Source organism: Poromitra crassiceps, assembly GCF_964638095.1.
Source record: "Poromitra crassiceps genome assembly, chromosome: 3".
Lineage (NCBI taxonomy): Eukaryota > Metazoa > Chordata > Actinopteri > Beryciformes > Melamphaidae > Poromitra > Poromitra crassiceps.
Genome location: NC_139625.1, coordinates 26,342,405 through 26,359,904, shown reverse-complemented (window position 1 = coordinate 26,359,904; position 17,500 = coordinate 26,342,405). Strand labels below are relative to the sequence as shown.

General features: G+C 42.4%; 2 protein-coding genes across 2 annotated transcripts in view; both read right to left on the bottom strand.

Annotated features, from left to right (window-relative positions):
* slc2a1c (solute carrier family 2 member 1c) overlaps window positions 1-954 on the bottom strand; it is a gene marked incomplete at both ends in the record, with an annotated part of 27,829 nt that extends 26,875 nt beyond the window's left edge. Inside the window, one exon of the mRNA XM_083632966.1 lies at window positions 913-954. Within this exon, the coding sequence (XP_083489092.1) occupies window positions 913-954 (42 nt within the window). The remainder of the gene's footprint in view (window positions 1-912) is intronic.
* Window positions 955-3,769: 2,815 nt separating this feature from the next.
* smoc1 (SPARC related modular calcium binding 1) overlaps window positions 3,770-17,500 on the bottom strand; it is a gene marked incomplete at its 5' end in the record, with an annotated part of 99,574 nt that continues 85,843 nt past the window's right edge. The window contains one exon of the mRNA XM_083633704.1: window positions 3,770-4,331. Coding sequence (XP_083489830.1) covers window positions 4,315-4,331 — 17 coding nt within the window. The 3' untranslated portion in view covers window positions 3,770-4,314. The remainder of the gene's footprint in view (window positions 4,332-17,500) is intronic.

The window sequence follows — 17,500 nt, the reverse complement described above, 5'->3', positions numbered from 1 at the left end:
GAATGGATCTTAAGGCATTACATTTTGCCCACTATCTAATCCAGTGGTTCTCAAATGGGGGTCCGGGGACCCCCAGGGGTCCGTGGCACTTTGCCAGGGGGTCCGCAAAAAGTTTTCAGGAAAATACAAATTCTAACTTTTTGTTGTTGCAAAAGCTTCATAGTTCAACGAAAATATTCTATGCTTTAAATCTACATGGATAACATTGTAATCTAACAAACCTATCAATTTAAAAGTCAAGCACGTTACCGTAGAAACAATTAAGCTTAGCCCAAAATCACAAATCAGAATGAGGGGGTCCCCGGTATGTTTTCTATCTTGTAAGGGGTCCAATTGGCTGAAAAACATTTGAGAACCTCTGATCTAATCTAGTTAGCGAGCTAATTTCCATTTTTTGGTCCATTTTCCTCTTCAATCTAGTTTGTCTCCGTTGTCTGCCATTGTTTTGCCTGCCATTCTTCCAGGTAGTTCTCCATCCCAAATGTGATACAAGGTCAAAATGGCCACTGTATAGAAATACAGCAGTGGAAGAGCATTTTAGTTTCCATCACTGAGCCAAACAGGGCTAGGTCACATCAACATCAGTTTCACAGAAGAAAAACAACACCTCTTTGACTGAACATACGTTTTATAGTTATTTTTCCAGCTATATGACGACTATGAATATGAATAGTGGCAAAACATGTGGAGATGGTTCTGACAAGCCTCTTTGGCCTTGCAGTGGACCTGGGGCTCCCTCTCCCCCTGTCAGACTGATAGTCATCCTAAACCTCCTCCACAGTGATCCCCCCTGTCCTGATTAACGCTGATTAGCAGTTAGCTGGTTTCAGCCATCTTGCATGATGTGCAGCCCTGCAGGTCTGGAAGCACTTGAGCAGACAGACACACACAGGCCAGTGTTCAGGTTCAGACCTGGACAGGAGAGTCCTCCAGGATGAAGAGGTTTCTTGGCATAACAATCCAATTCTAATCAGACACTATTGGACCTGTGATCCTAGTGGATTAAGCACCAGGTAGACATACTTGATTATGCAGTGATGATGACAGGAATCAAAAACACTAAAAACAGAAACGGTCAAATAAAACCTCCAAAAGGTCAAATAAACAGTGTTGAGTTGATAACAGTCTGGTCTACGTGTTTCGTATAATGTTTGATCTGATGTAGAAACAGTGGAGATGAGTGTCTATTTTTATCTACGTTAAGCCAGAATGAGGATGGAACTGCTTTTAGAAGTAAGTGAACACCCAAGCCCCACAATGAAATATGGTAAAACACACAAACAAACAAGTTATTATACATATTTACAATGGGAGCCTTCTTGCCTTGCTTTCATGAGACACTGCAGTGACTCTCGGGGATATGCAAAGAAATACTTAAAAAAAAATCTAACCACAATAACAATTAGAAAAAGAATTGTTGCCAAATGTGAGAAAGGAATTATTACTTTGTTATTTTTGCCTTACTTAGTCTATTTCTAATGCCCCCACTCAGACATTTTACTATTAACGCCCTAAAGGAGTATTTTTACAGACTTTTTGCATTGTCTTATAAGGTGGCGAAGCTCCAAGTGTGTATGTGAGATGGTATTTTACAGAATAGGACTGATATCATCTGTTGGAAGGCAGACAATGAAATGTGTTGGGATATTACTGCAGACTCAAATATTTATCTTAAGAGTTGGCACATCTTGTTTAAAATACCTGGGATAAATGCAGATATGATTGCTGGAACACACTGATATTAACAGGATACTGAGCCATGTAAACCCCTTAATCCATTTACTGGTTGGCTTTTGCCATCTGTGTGACTTCTGATTAATGCATTAATTGATGGTTATTTGTGAATGGGATATAACCATATAGCCTACTGTGATACACTTTGTGCTAGGACAATACGTGCACGTAAACACACTCAATAAGGCCTGACGTCAATGAGCGTGAAGAGCAAACAGACAAGTATCTTGTTCCATCTGTTTCATTCCAGTGAAGTTAAAGGGGAAATAAGTAGGGCTGTAGGATATTCACATATAATCATATTGGGGTTATGTTGCAGAGTATTGCAATAGCAACATAAATTGCAATACAGGATGCAGACAGATTGTTAAATATTTAATTTAATTTATTTGTTTATTTTCAATCAGGAAACAGGTTTAATACACGGAGGTGTTGTTGCTTAAGATTTGCTCTGTTTGAAAACAATGAATGTTTTTTTGTTTTTTGTTTTGACAATGTGCACTTTCATAGGGACCATGTTCAGGATGCATTCTGAGCATGTACCACTCTGGGGGGGGGGGGGGGGGGGGGGAAGCATCCTTCAGGGGCTTACTGACTGATTGACTCCCCAATGTTGAAGCACGCATGCGTGGGTGCAGCGGCAGCAGTCCGGGTCCTGCTTAACTAGGCTTGCCTAGTCTTGTTTTCTATTAATTGTCCAGCCCTAGATATAAGTAAGGCATTTACTTCCCCATAGTACAAAGTCTATAGTCTATTTAGACTATACTATAATAAATTATATCTGCAGGGGGTTATTAGGGTTGGTGACTAGAAATATCATGCTCATGAAATATCAGTCTCATTTCTAGCATGCCTCACGGAACCCTCCGCCTTATTATAGTACTGAGATTTGCAGGTTTGACTGAGTAAGCATTGACCATATTATACTAACTTTAAATTGGTAAAGTTATAAAACTAGCCACAATGACTTGTACTGTAACTTGAGATAAAATGATGTACTTATGAGCCAATGGGCTTCATTATGGTTTGAATGTAGTATTTTCAAACTGCCATGGAGCATGTGGAAATTGTTTCCATGCGACAAAAGTAGAGTTAGTATACTGCTAGGATTGTGTACAGTAAGTACCAGTGTTGGGGTGCAACTTACAGTACTTTGAAAGAGGTTGGAATACTTTTTTGGGGTAACTGATAATAACTTCACACATGAGTTTTTCAATTCTCGTAATCCATTCTTAGTTAATAATACAATGTTGTTACTTTTATTTTCTTTCATACTGTCTTTTTTTTTGCAGTTTCTGCAGTGGGTTATGCAAGAATACTCTATGTAACTGTATAATAAGGGAGTAAAGTAACAAATTACTTTTCCCAACACTGCTATGTACTGAAAGAGAAGGCGGATATAGCACGGGCCTAATGGAGTATTGCAGTATTGCAGGCTCTCACATCTGATTTGTCTCTCAAGCCAAAATGTTAATGTTTCTATAATGTACCAAACAGTGCAAGGGGATTCATACAGCTAAATCTGTGCTGATGACTTAGACTCAACGCTCACAGTTTCATGCACGCCATTCACATAATACGCCGGTTATTGCAGTTGGTATATAGTTACACATTCGTTTGAAATGGTCGACTGCCATTTCTTCCTATGTAGGGATCCAAACACTTTAGGAAGGTGTGTATTTCTCTATGGGGTGTCTGGAGAGACATTTGGGCAATACTTTCTGCAGCTGAATGGGACTCGCTGCAAGTTCCACTCTAGTGGGTTGCCATTACTCCGCAGCGACAGGAAATGCAAGCATTCGTTAAATGCCACAAAAATGACTAGTGCCTGTTCTTGTTATCCAAGGACAGAACGTATCACGACAGCAGACTGAACGCTAGGGCTGCGTATCGACCGAAATAACCCAGTACCAACCAAGAAATATCGAAACTTCTCCAGTCAAACAATACCTGCATTCAATACTTTTTGTACACAGATCTAAAATAAAAATGTATGGTTTTGCTGGCAAGCCAATCGCAGCAAGCGTTCTTCGATTTAGCACGGTATGCGACCGAGTTGGCAGTTCAGCGTGCCGAGATGCCACCAAAACGTTCAAAAGTATGGCTAAAAAAAGTTTTGAATGAAGTACACTATTGGTGTCGGTATAACTTTAAGGGTACTGGTATTGGTATTGGTACTGGTATCAAAAATGTTGAAACGATACCCAGCCTTAGTGAACGCACAGAGAAATGTGATAACATACACATACTTGCTGTTCCAGTGGTGAGTCTGTCATCTCTTACGTACTGTACAGTTACATATTCTCATTCTTATCTAGATATTTTCAGTCACATCAAGAGAAAAGAAAAACGTCAAAACACATGTACATACAGATAACACGTCAAACATTGGGAGGAGAAAGTGCAAATATTTTGGCGCCGCTTAGTTTTCTTTTTGTTTTTTTTCCATAGTTTTCTTCATTTTAGACTCACAAACTTCTTAATTTTTCTGCCCCATCTTTCTCTTTCCTGTCAGCAAGCGTACAGATGCCTTCCCTCTGTGCCGTCTGCTCTCGTCTCAGCTTCTGGAAGCTTGTCTTCTCACACCAGACGACCTACTGGGAAGAGACAGAGAAGAAGAAAGACAAAGAAAATGCCATGACTCGTGTGTTTCAGTATCCGGCGTGCAGATGCGCTCACACACATCGCTGCTGCATGACAAAACCACGGCATTCCTCAACCTCAACATGTCTTACTCACACACACATGCACACGCGTGCACGCGCACACACACACACACACACACACACACGCACGCAAACACACACACACACACACACACACACACACAAGGACACACATACATGTTAAATGGCAATGTAATCCACTAAATTAAATAATGATTAGAATTAGATATTATGGATTAACGTTAGGACGTTAAAGGGAAGAAAAATCCTCTAACAATGTTAAATAACAGTTATTGGTGATGATGTACCGTACTTTGCATTTCTGGGCACATTTTGTTGTTGGGTGGTCATAACCAGTGTTGGGCAAGTTAGCAAGTTACTATTACTCCTTTAAAAAGTAATACAATTATTTTACTTATTATAGCTGGTATCAAAATAGTTACGTTACTCATTATATTCCTATCTTACTTTCGCTACCCCCCCCCCCCCCCTCCCCTCCGAAGAAAGTGACATACAACCTGTTCAGCCAGCTCCTTTTATAACTGAATCCATTTTATTGGAACAATAATTAACTTTACGGCAGGAATCAACAATCAGCCAAACAGCATACTTTTCATTTATTTACCTAGGACAAAAACTAATCGTGTTCTTTCAACGCAGTAATCTCGCATAGCCAGACCTATTTCCACGCTTTGTTTTAGCGCTGGGCCAGCGCTGGAGAAAGTAATGCAGTAACTTGAAGTTGGATTAGTAACTGTAATATAATTACTGTTGTGGAAATTGTAATCCCTTACACTTCATTACTGGGGAAAGTCATAAAAAAAAACAGTAATGCGTAACTGTCCAAAAATGGATGCCATGACATCATGTTGAGATATTTCCAACGCAGTTACAATGGAGTTTGATAGATTAATTTCGAACTAATCTATCTAAAACAGCAGCAACAAGCATCAGGTTATGGTGTCCCTCACAATCAAAGATGTTTTGTTTTTTAGCAGGGGTTCCTATCTGGATGAGTCCTCAGGGGAGCACAGGGAGAACATGCAAACTCGGCACAGAGAAGCCCTTTTGACGAGCCCACCTGGGCAGTAGGCACCGAGGACATGGGGATGGGGAGACACGCTCAGCACCCTCAACATCCCAGACAGGAATCGAACCCAGAACCTTCTTGCTGTGAGGCAACAGCGCTACCACTGCGCCACCGTGCCCCAATCAAAGAGTTCTTTCTAGAACTACCATTTTGTACCCACACAATCATACATACAATCCATCGTAGAAGAGGCACACCGAAAATGTCTCTACCAACAGTAGCCTCAATAGACCAGAATGCATTGCAGCAGGGGCGGAGCGACCCTATCAGCCCAGGGGGGGGGCGAAGCTCTTTGCTGTTACTATGCTATCATTTTCCGTGTCACCATTGCTCTCCCATCTGCACGATTTGAACGGAAGTTCAGACAAGTTCACTGGGAGTGGTCATGTTGAGGGAAAGTGAGTAGACCAAAAATGTAGAAATGACTACACTCCTGGAATTCATCATGAACGATTGTCTCCCCGTCTGATATAATGAAGGTTCCTCCCTTTTTCTAAGTTAATTCTTCATTTCATCAAAGGTGGTCGGATGCAGCCTGCCATCCCTTCAGGACCTACACATTGCCAGGATACTGAAGCGGTCTCGGAAGATCATGGCCGACCCCTCCCACCCAGACCACAAACTCTTTAAGGCTCCCCCCCTTGGCAGAAGACTGAGGTCTGGCAGTACGAGAACCTCTCTTCACAGGGGCAGTTCCTACCAAACTGCCATCCGCCTCTTCAACGAGACCCGAAAGCCCTCACAAATAAGGTCTGTATCACCCCCTCCCACCCATGGACATTATCCCACGGACACTATCATACCACCCCCCCGCCCTCATCATATGTCACTTTAAATGCCAGGATATACATATGCATATATATACATATACACATATATGTGTGTGTGTGTGTGTGTGTCTGTATATATATATATATATATAGACGGTTTTAACTTGACAACAAAAACATTCTAAATTGAACCCCCGCTCACTTCCTGTTGCAGTGTTTGCTATGGACATAAAAGGAAAAAAAACATTCAAGTGCAGGACTAACCATTCTGTGAAAACCGTCTATACAGCTGAGCAGCGAAAACAAAAGTAACGATTTCGAGTGAATATTTCTGCAGTTTGCCGAATGCTGAGAAAAAGGAAGTGCTGTGGGGTTGCACTCTGGTGAAAACCTTCTATATATATATATATACCGTATATATATATATATATATATATAGCTATTGGCGGTGAGGTGCATATTTCGGTATCATATCATCCTCATATCATCCATGCTTTTCTGTATGCATAGGGTATGTGTGTGTGTTTCTGACATGTGTGTGTGTGTGTGTGTGTGTGTGTGTGTGTGTGTGTGTGTGTGTGTGTGTGTGTGTGTGTGTGTGTGTGTGTGTGTGTGTGTGTGTGTGTATTATGTATGTGTGCCAAAGAGGTGGCTGTGCTCTCTGAAGGTTCATGTGGAAAGCAGATCCATCCTCTGTGGTTCTCTCTGGAAGTGTCTTCCGCCCTACAAGCCTCTTCCCCTCTTCCCTTCTCTCATCTTACGGCCATGATTACTTCAATTATACAATTCAAGGGAGACTCCCGTTCAGAATGTGCATTTTTAGTTTGGCTTTGAACCAAAAATATAATGTTTGATGCTGGAGATCTTTCCACTTTTACCTACTTTTAAAAAGCATTGTATCCAGAAAAGTTACACAATATGAAAGATAAATTAAAGTAAGGTGTACTAACAGCGTGCTAATCTTAAAAAGTAACTAATAGTACTATTAGCCACAAAAAGTAATCTGAGTACTCTTATATACCGTTATCCCATCCAGCATTACCCCCAATACTGTATCAGCCATCAACCGACGGTCAGCCATCGGCCATCGGTGAGCATGTGTCGCTCTAGTTTTTGCGGTGTCTCACACCGTTGGCTCTAGTCGGCCTTGTCGGCAGCTTTTCCGAGCGGTTCAGCATGTTGAATCGGCATCAGTGAGAGAACTCACTCTGATTGGCTGGTCAGACACCGTGGCTGTAATGTCATGCTAGAAATATGATCAAAAAGAGACAAGCACACAGACACACACTGCTGCATCATTCAATCATTTCTATAATAATTGTAGACATCAGGCTTGCAGAAAAAGGAGTGAACACATCTACACATATTTAACCCTGTACTAACTAATAACTGTGCTTCCCATGTTTCTATAATAACTCAGCCCTACAGTATAGTAACTGTTATATTGTTTTCCCCTGGACGGTGCCACCGCAGATACAATTCTTTGGAAAAAAACTAGATAATCAGCCAGCTTGCTGTCCTGCTGGTATGGAGAGTTCAATCAATCAATCAATCAATCAATCAATCAATCAATCAATCAATCAATCAATCAATCAATCAATCAATCAGTTTAATACATGTCCCAGAAGGGCACTTTGGCTCACATCAGGCAGTAGTGGATATTACAACATCATTACTAGTTTGAGAGTAGTAATAAAGGCACACTTCAGAATTGTAATACATTATTACTAGTTTGAAAAAGTAATAAAGGCACACTGTACTGAGTTACCTGTAATTCCTCTCACACAGGCGCAGAACATACACTTGCTATATGACCATCGGGCTGTAGACTTTTTGCAGGGTTTGGCCTTACATATTCTCACTTCTTACTCAATGGTAGTTTGATAAGGATTGTAGGGGAAGACACATATTTCGGACACTTTATTGTACATAGGCTACTTTACTTTGCGTTAGCTCCTACAGGTGGGGCGGCTGGTGTTGGTGGTATTTTATTGTTTATTGTCTATTCCTTTGTATAATGTCTCTATGTTCATATTGTTCCCTATCTGATTGTGAGCAACTGTAGCATGACTCAATTTCCCCTTGGGGATCAATAAAGTTATTCTGATTCTGAGCTCCCATAAGGAAGTGTCAGAGTCCCCATGAAAGCAGTAAAATCATACATCTGTGGGGGTCACTAATCTAGATAGGCCTACCAACAATCATTATTTTAAGTACGGTAATGAGTAGCCTATTACTGAGATAAATAGGCTAAAACAAACATGTTTTCCAAAGGAACTAAGCACCCTATTCTCTCATCAAGTGTTGGAGTGAACCTCCCAACACGTATTCACCGTACACACGCGACAGTAGGCTGGGTGTGTGTGTGTGTGTGCGGGCGTGTGTGTGTGTGTGTGTCCCGCATGGCTCTAACATTAGTTATTTTAGAGACCCCCACAAAGCACAGCCAGCATGAGGAAACGCAACAATTGGCCTTCATTGCCTCTAGTTCTTTGACATCGGTGTTCCGGGCTTTAAAAGAAAAGACTGGTAGCAGTGCTAGGCATCTGTACCAGCCGTATACACATGCTGATGTGATGTTAAGTTACAATAGAGCTATAATTCAACAGGCTTCTGAAGTGACTGTGTGGAACTGCATGGGACAGTGTGCTGTAAGGGATGGCCCTCCTTCTGGGCTCATCCATCAGCAAAATCAGAGATAGAGAAAGAGAGAGCGAGGGGGGGAGAGAGAGGCCTGAAATGGGAGGACAGGAGATGGTAAAGAGTGCAGATTGCTTACAGATGGCTGTCAGAAGGGAGTTGTGGAGCTTCTCCCCATGGGAGGAGGGAGGAGGCTGACGAGAGGGCCCCGTGAGGGCTCATACAGTACTGTGTGTGTGTGTGTGTGTGTGAGAGAGATTTTGTATGGTGTGTGTCTGTGTAGATGCATGCACCCCCTGTGGTGTTCATGTGTGTGTGTTCTCGTACAGCTATCTTAGCGAGGACCAATTTGAGTGTGATTTGAGATTTATTTAGGAAATGTAGTGTAGTAAAAGTGAAAGATGACAGAAATATAAACAATCAAGTAAAGTACAGATATACTGCCAAAAATACTTGAGTACTGTAACTAAGTATTATTACTTTGTTGCATTACACCACTGGTTTAAGTTGGGGTTAGGGTTAGGCATTTAGTTGTGATGGTTAAGGTTAGGGTTAGGGGCTAGGGAATGCATTATGCCAATGAATGTGATGTGATGTGTGATTGTGTCTGTATGAGGTAACATGTGGTCAGACAGACGTCTATGTCAACATGTAGTCAGACAGACTGTGCCTGTATGAGGTAACATGTGGTCAGACAGACTTTGTGCCTGTATGAGGTAACATGTGGTCAGACAGACTGTGCCTGTATGAGGTAACATGTAGTCAGACAGACTGTGCCTGTATGAGGTAACATGTGGTCAGACAGACGTCTATGTGCCTGTATGAGGTAACATGTAGTCAGACAGACTGTGCCTGTATGAGATAACATGTGGTCAGACAGACTGTGCCTGTATGAGGTAACATGTGGTCAGACAGACGTCTATGTGCCTGTATGAGGTAACATGTAGTCAGACAGACTGTGCCTGTATGAGATAACATGTGGTCAGACAGACGTCTATGTGCCTGTATGAGGTAACATGTAGTCAGACAGACTGTGCCTGTATGAGGTAACATGTGGTCAGACAGACGTCTATGTGCCTGTATGAGGTAACATGTAGTCAGACAGACTGTGCCTGTATGAGATAACATGTGGTCAGACAGACTGTGCCTGTATGAGGTAACATGTGGTCAGACAGACGTCTATGTGCCTGTATGAGGTAACATGTAGTCAGACAGACTGTGCCTGTATGAGATAACATGTGGTCAGACAGACGTCTATGTGCCTGTATGAGGTAACATGTAGTCAGACAGACTGTGCCTGTATGAGATAACATGTGGTCAGACAGACGTCTATGTGCCTGTATGAGGTAACATGTAGTCAGACAGACTGTGCCTGTATGAGGTAACATGTGGTCAGACAGACGTCTATGTGCCTGTATGAGGTAACATGTAGTCAGACAGACTGTGTGCCTGTATGAGATAACATGTGGTCAGACAGACTGTGCCTGTATGAGATAACATGTGGTCAGACAGACTGTGCCTGTATGAGGTAACATGTAATCAGACAGACTGTGCCTGTATGATGTAACATGTGGTCAGACAGACTGTGCCTGTATGAGGTAACATGTGGTCAGACAGACTGTGCCTGTATGAGGTAACATGTGGTCAGACAGACTGTGTGCCTGCATGAGGTAACATGTGGTCAGACAGACGTCTATGTGCCTGTATGAGGTAACATGTAGTCAGACAGACTGTGCCTGTATGAGGTAACATGTGGTCAGACAGACTGTGTGCCTGCATGAGGTAACATGTGGTCAGACAGACGTCTATGTGCCTGTATGAGGTAACATGAGGTGGTCAGACAGACTGTGCCTGTATGAGGTAACATGTGGTCAGACAGACGTCTATGTGCCTGTATGAGGTAACATGAGGTGGTCAGACAGACTGTGTGCCTGTATGAGGTAACATGTGGTCAGACAGACGTCTATGTGCCTGTATGAGGTAACATGAGGTGGTCAGACAGACTTTGTGCCTGTATGAGGTAACATGTGGTCAGACAGACGTCTATGTGCCTGTATGAGGTAACATGAGGTGGTCAGACAGACTTTGTGCCTGTATGAGGTAACATGTGGTCAGACAGACGTCTATGTGCCTGTATGAGGTAACATGAGGTGGTCAGACAGACTTTGTGCCTGTATGAGGTAACATGTGGTCAGACAGACGTCTATGTGCCTGTATGAGGTAACATGAGGTGGTCAGACAGACTGTGTGCCTGTATGAGGTAACATGTGGTCAGACAGACGTCTATGTGCCTGTATGAGGTAACATGAGGTGGTCAGACAGACTGTGTGCCTGCATGAGGTAACATGTGGTCAGACAGACGTCTATGTGCCTGTATGAGGTAACATGAGGTGGTCAGACAGACTGTGCCTGTATGAGGTAACATGTGGTCAGACAGACGTCTATGTGCCTGTATGAGGTAACATGAGGTGGTCAGACAGACTGTGTGCCTGTATGAGGTAACATGTGGTCAGACAGACGTCTATGTGCCTGTATGAGGTAACATGAGGTGGTCAGACAGACTGTGCCTGTATGAGGTAACATGTGGTCAGACAGACGTCTATGTGCCTGTATGAGGTAACATGAGGTGGTCAGACAGACTGTGTGCCTGTATGAGGTAACATGTGGTCAGACAGACGTCTATGTGCCTGTATGAGGTAACATGAGGTGATCAGACAGACTGTGTGCCTGTATGAGGTAACATGTGGTCAGACAGACGTCTATGTGCCTGTATGAGGTAACATGAGGTGGTCAGACAGACGTCTATGTGCCTGTATGAGGTAACATGTGGTCAGACAGACTGTGTGCCTGTATGAGGTAACATGTGGTCAGACAGACGTCTATGTGCCTGTATGAGGTAACATGAGGTGATCAGACAGACTGTGTGCCTGTATGAGGTAACATGTGGTCAGACAGACGTCTATGTGCCTGTATGAGGTAACATGAGGTGGTCAGACAGACGTCTATGTGCCTGTATGAGGTAACATGTGGTCAGACAGACGTCTATGTGCCTGTATGAGGTAACATGAGGTGGTCAGACAGACGGTGGGGGCTGGGAAGTGCAGGTGTGTCACTGTCATTGCTTGTTATGTGAGCCATGAATACAAGGCCAGCTGATTTCACTACAGATGTTCACTCTGGACTGTTCTAAGTCTCAAGCAATTATTTTACCTTAGAGACAAGTATTCAGTACCAAACATGTCAAAATCATTCAGTGGCTTCATACATCATACCATAGCTTAGTTTATATACTTTATGACAATAGTGAATGCTTTCACCTATTCTCTGAGTGTACAAAATGTTACGACCGCCTACTCCAGTCCTACCATGAAATACTAGAATCTGACCAAGTGAATCCAGGTGAAAGCTGGAATCGCTTTAAGTAATAATCCATGACATTTTCCTCAAAATACATGTCCATTTTGCTACTCTCTATCACCACTCGATAAAACACAGTAGAGATTCTTATAAAACAATAGAGAAAACAATAGATTTTTTTTTTACATTTCCGGTTTGGAATAAACAAGGATGAGCAGTGATAGCCACCATGGCAGAACAGACAAAGAAAAGAGCGCCACCTACAGAAACTCTAACTTCATCAAACAGAAAATCCAAGCAAAAAGACATCACAGTACCGTAAACACTGTTTGATTGACAGGTGACCTCTGGGAAGTGCAGTGCAGAAACACCACAGCAATGAGCACTGAGCAACAAAAACAAAACAAAAAAAAACATTGAGAATTACCACTTATTTTTATTATTATTTAAAAAAAAGAAAAAAAAAAAAATCTTCCATTTGCTCCCCAATTGTACTTGGCCAATAATCCACCTGCTGTCCCAGTCGTTGCTCCACCCCCTCTGATAAACTGGGGAGAGCTGCAGACTAGCACATGCTTCCTCCGATACATGTGCCAGCGAGGAGTTTCACCGGCAGGATGTAACACGCTGGAGGATCACGCTATTCCCCCCACTTCCCTTCAGGCGCCCCGACCAACCAGAGGAGGAACTAATGCAGCAACCAGGACTCATACTCCACCAGCTTCCCACCCGCAGACACGGCCAATTGTGTCTGTAGGAACGTCTGACCAAGCCAGAAGTAGCGGTGCCGGGAATTGAAACCGGGTCTCCGCGGTGGTAGGTGAGTGTACACTACCCAGACGCCCATCTCCCAAGGTCAGTGGATTTTAGGGGCCAACAAGGTAATAAATATAATTAGAACTATTCCTCACATGGTTTTAAAAATGTAATAACACTGGTTTGTGCAGAAAATGGGTCTATAGGAAAAGTAGTGGAGAGACATTTTGGAAGCTGAGATATTTCAATTCTAATATTGAAAGCAGCTGTGAGTTGGCTGTGGCTTGGCCTTCCTACTGTTAAAGGATTTTTAAGCCTTGATACATAAATCACGGGTTTTGTAAAAGAAGCTGGAACTCAAGATCAAGACAGTCGGTCCTTTATATATATATATATATATATATATATATATATATATGATATTGTGTATAACCCTGGCAGTGTTAGTGGTATGTTCTACCTGTATACAAGAGCACATCACGATACCTCTTTGCAGTGAAGTCCTGCTACTTCCCTCTTTAGCACAGATAAACGTGGCTGTTGTGCAGGGCCCATCTACAGTAACGCTGATGAATTGCCTTGGCAATTACCAGGCTCCAGAGCAGTGAATGGTCCTCTCCCTCCTCTCCTCCCAGTCACTGAGGACACTGTCCTCTCCCTCCTCTCAGTCACTGAGGACACTGTCCTCTCCCTCCTCTCCTCCCAGTCACTGAGGACACTGTCTGTGCCATTAACAACACAAAGCTCCCCGGCCTCTCCCCGGACACCTTGGCCCCACTTGTGATAAAGAACTGAAAGCAGATCCCATCTAGCGGTGAATCGCCTCGCCTCACCTGGGACCGGCCGATAAAGAAGCTTGGCTCGGGAGCTGGGAATCATGGTATACCTGGACATGCTGGCAACCAGGGGGAAAAGGACTTGGCTAAGAAGACTGATCCAGGCTTGGGTTTACTGTTAGCCTTGCACAGTGGTGTAGTGGTGCCTGGAGAAGTGGATATAATTTTTATTTATACAATTTTCTTTTTAAGTAGTCCGTCCGGCAAAGGATAAACACCCTGTGTTATAAACAGTAACATGTAAGACTACTCTCGCATATTTACAGTAATTCACCCCAAAATGGACCTGTAGTATTTGCACATTGTCACTTAACTGCTACTGCTTGACTTCAGGGAGTAGGATCATGAGCTACCCTGGAGGGGTGTTTTGTTCATTTCAAATAACCACATGGCTCTGAGCTCCTTATCACAAGAGATGGGCATCACTTTTATGGCATCAAAAAGATCTTTAGCAAAACCAGGAATACACTTGTTTTAGCTTTATTGATTGGTACACATTGTGTCACCTGAACTCTGCTGGTCTGTCTCCTCTAATCTGTGACTCCAGCCTCCATTTGGCTCTGTTAAACAGATCAGAAGTTACAGGACTGATGTGTGTCTATAGGAGACTTTTTAAGTGACTATATTCAGTTGAACTCAAAGACAATACAGTATAATGATACACTGCATCACTGCCAATTATTTAGCTAAAGCTAATATTTAGTTACAGTTAATCAAACAATTGATAGCTATATGCTTTCACTCTCCCTACACTGCTAGGTAGCAATAGAGGGTATTTAGAAGTGGGTGGGTGCCGACTGAAAAATACGTAGCCTAGGTATACTCTGTATACCTGCGTATACCATGCACTACACTACACCACTGGCCTTGCAGAACATAAAGACCCCATAAAGTAGAGGAAGGGTGTCTATCATCTGTTTTCATAGCATAAGACAGTAACTGAACTGTGCGGTACATTCAAAATGGAGCGAAAAGTATCTTAATAGGTGAGCGAAATAATGCTTATTTAAATGCCGCGGTGGCTTCCGTTGACCTCTATTACCATTAGCAGACACAGAGCAGTTGACCTCTGTTCGTTAGCAGACACAGAGCAGTTGACCTCTGTTCATTAGCAGACAGAGCAGTTAACCTCTGTTCATTAGCAGACAGAGCAGTTGACCTCTGTTACCATTAGCAGACACAGAGCAGTTGACCTCTGTTCGTTAGCAGACACAGAGCAGTTGACCTCTGTTCATTAGCAGACACAGAGCAGTTGACCTCTGTTCATTAGCAGACAGAGCAGTTGACCTCTGTTCATTAGCAGACAGAGCAGTTGACCTCTGTTCATTAGCAGACACAGAGCAGTTGACCTCTGTTCATTAGCAGAAAGAGCAGTTTACCTCTGTTCATTAGCAGACACAGAGCAGTTGACCTCTGTTCGTTAGCGGACACAGAGCAGTTAACCTCTGTTCATTAGCAGACAGAGCAGTTGACCTCTGTTCGTTAGCAGACAGAGCAGTTGACCTCTGTTCGTTAGCAGACACAGAGCAGTTGACCTCTGTTCGTTAGCAGACACAGAGCAGTTGACCTCTGTTCATTAAACAGTGGTTCTCAAATGGGGGTCCGCGGACCCCCAGGGGACCCAAAAAAAAAATGTTTTTTTTTTTTAATTAAAAAATTAAATGCTACATGCTACATGTTAATTATTCCTTCTCAAACTACTTCCTACATGGTGCTAGTCTATCAAAATATCTTGGCTGTCATTGATTGTGTTGCATAGTGGTTTTCTGTACTGTTGACAAATTGTGATATTGTAAGTCGCTTTGGACAAAACAAGTGTCTGCCAAATGACGTAATGTAAATGTAATGTAATAAAAAAAAAAAAAATATTTTTTTTTTTGCAAAATCTTCATAGTTCAACGAAAATAGTTTATGCTTTAAATCTAAAATGGTTCATGGATTACATTCTAATAACAAACCTATCAAATTAAAAGTCAAGCACGTTACCGTGGAAACAATTAAGCTTAGCCCAAAATCACAAATCAGAATGAGGGGGTCCCCGGTATATTTTCTATCTTGTAAGGGGTCCTTGGCTGAAAAACATTTGAGAACCTCTGCATTAGCAGACACAGAGCAGTTAACCTCTGTTCATTAACAGAGCAGTTGACCTCTGTTCATTAGCAGACACAGAGCAGTTGACCTCTGTTCGTTAGCAGACAGAGCAGTTGACCTCTGTTTGTTAGCAGACACAGAGCAGTTGCCCTCTGTTCGTTAGCAGACACAGAGCAGTTGACCTCTGTTCGTTAGCAGACACAGAGCAGTTGACCTCTGTTCGTTAGCAGACACAGAGCAGTTGACCTCTGTTCGTTAGCAGACACAGAGCAGTTGACCTCTGTTCGTTAGCAGACACAGAGCAGTTGACCTCTGTTCGTTAGCAGACACAGAGCAGTTGACCTCTGTTCGTTAGCAGACACAGAGCAGTTGACCTCTGTTCGTTAGCAGACACAGAGCAGTTGACCTCTGTTCGTTAGCAGACACAGAGCAGTTGACCTCTGTTCGTTAGCAGACACAGAGCAGTGCGTCGAGCTGATGTCACGGTCATTAAAACACAAGTGGTGTGGAGTCATTACTGCTGGCTCTGACAGGACAGAGCTCTGGGCTCTAATGGTCCTGCAGCCCCGGTGCCAGGCCAGCCCTCATAATGCCCTCCATTCATTCCTGCCTAATGACGGACACAGCCAGGACAAGCAGGAGAGGAGGGGAGAGAGGAGAGGAAGACAGCTCAATTCTCAGTCTGATACTCCATTCATGAACATTTAAGCCAATGCGGAAGTGTCTTAAACCTGCATTCTTTCGAATGGCCTCAGGGGGCGCCTCCACTTGCTGCAAAAATAAGTCAGAATGTATGGAAGACGTCAATGCGAAAATGACCCTACTTCTCACTTGATTTACTGTATGGTCTCAGTAAACACTTTTCTAATGAGTTTATGGTATCACTAGATTCAAGTCTTCTTCAATACAGCATCAGCATGATGTTCATTTTGTAAATTATGGTCCCATTTTGTAAAATAGATGATAAAGCAGACTATGTTTTGGGGTTTTGGTGATTGACAGGTCGCCTGTCCAGTGATTGCCCAGCTTGCCAATCTTCTCGTCCAAATTTACATCCTGGAGATGGTGAAAATGTCAACCTCAAGGCTTCAAAACAGGAGTCCAAAAACCAATGGGTGATGGGCATCACGGTAGCTACGTCCATATTTATTATTATACAGTCTATGGTCTGATATAAAACATATTTATTATTATACAGTCTATGGTCTGATATAAAACATATTTATTATTATACAGTCTATGGTCTGATATAAAACATATTTATTATTATACAGTCTATGGTCTGATATAAATCACATTTATTATTATAAAGTCTATGGTCTGATATAAAACATATTTATTATTATACAGTCTATGGTCTGATATAAATCATATTTATTATTATAAAGTCTATGGTCTGATATAAAACATATTTATTATTATACAGTCTATGGTCTGATATAAATCATATTTATTATGATAAAGTCTATGGTCTGATATAATCCATATTTATTATTATACAGTCTATGGTCTGATATAAAACCTATTTATTATTATAGTCTATGGTCTGATATAAAACAT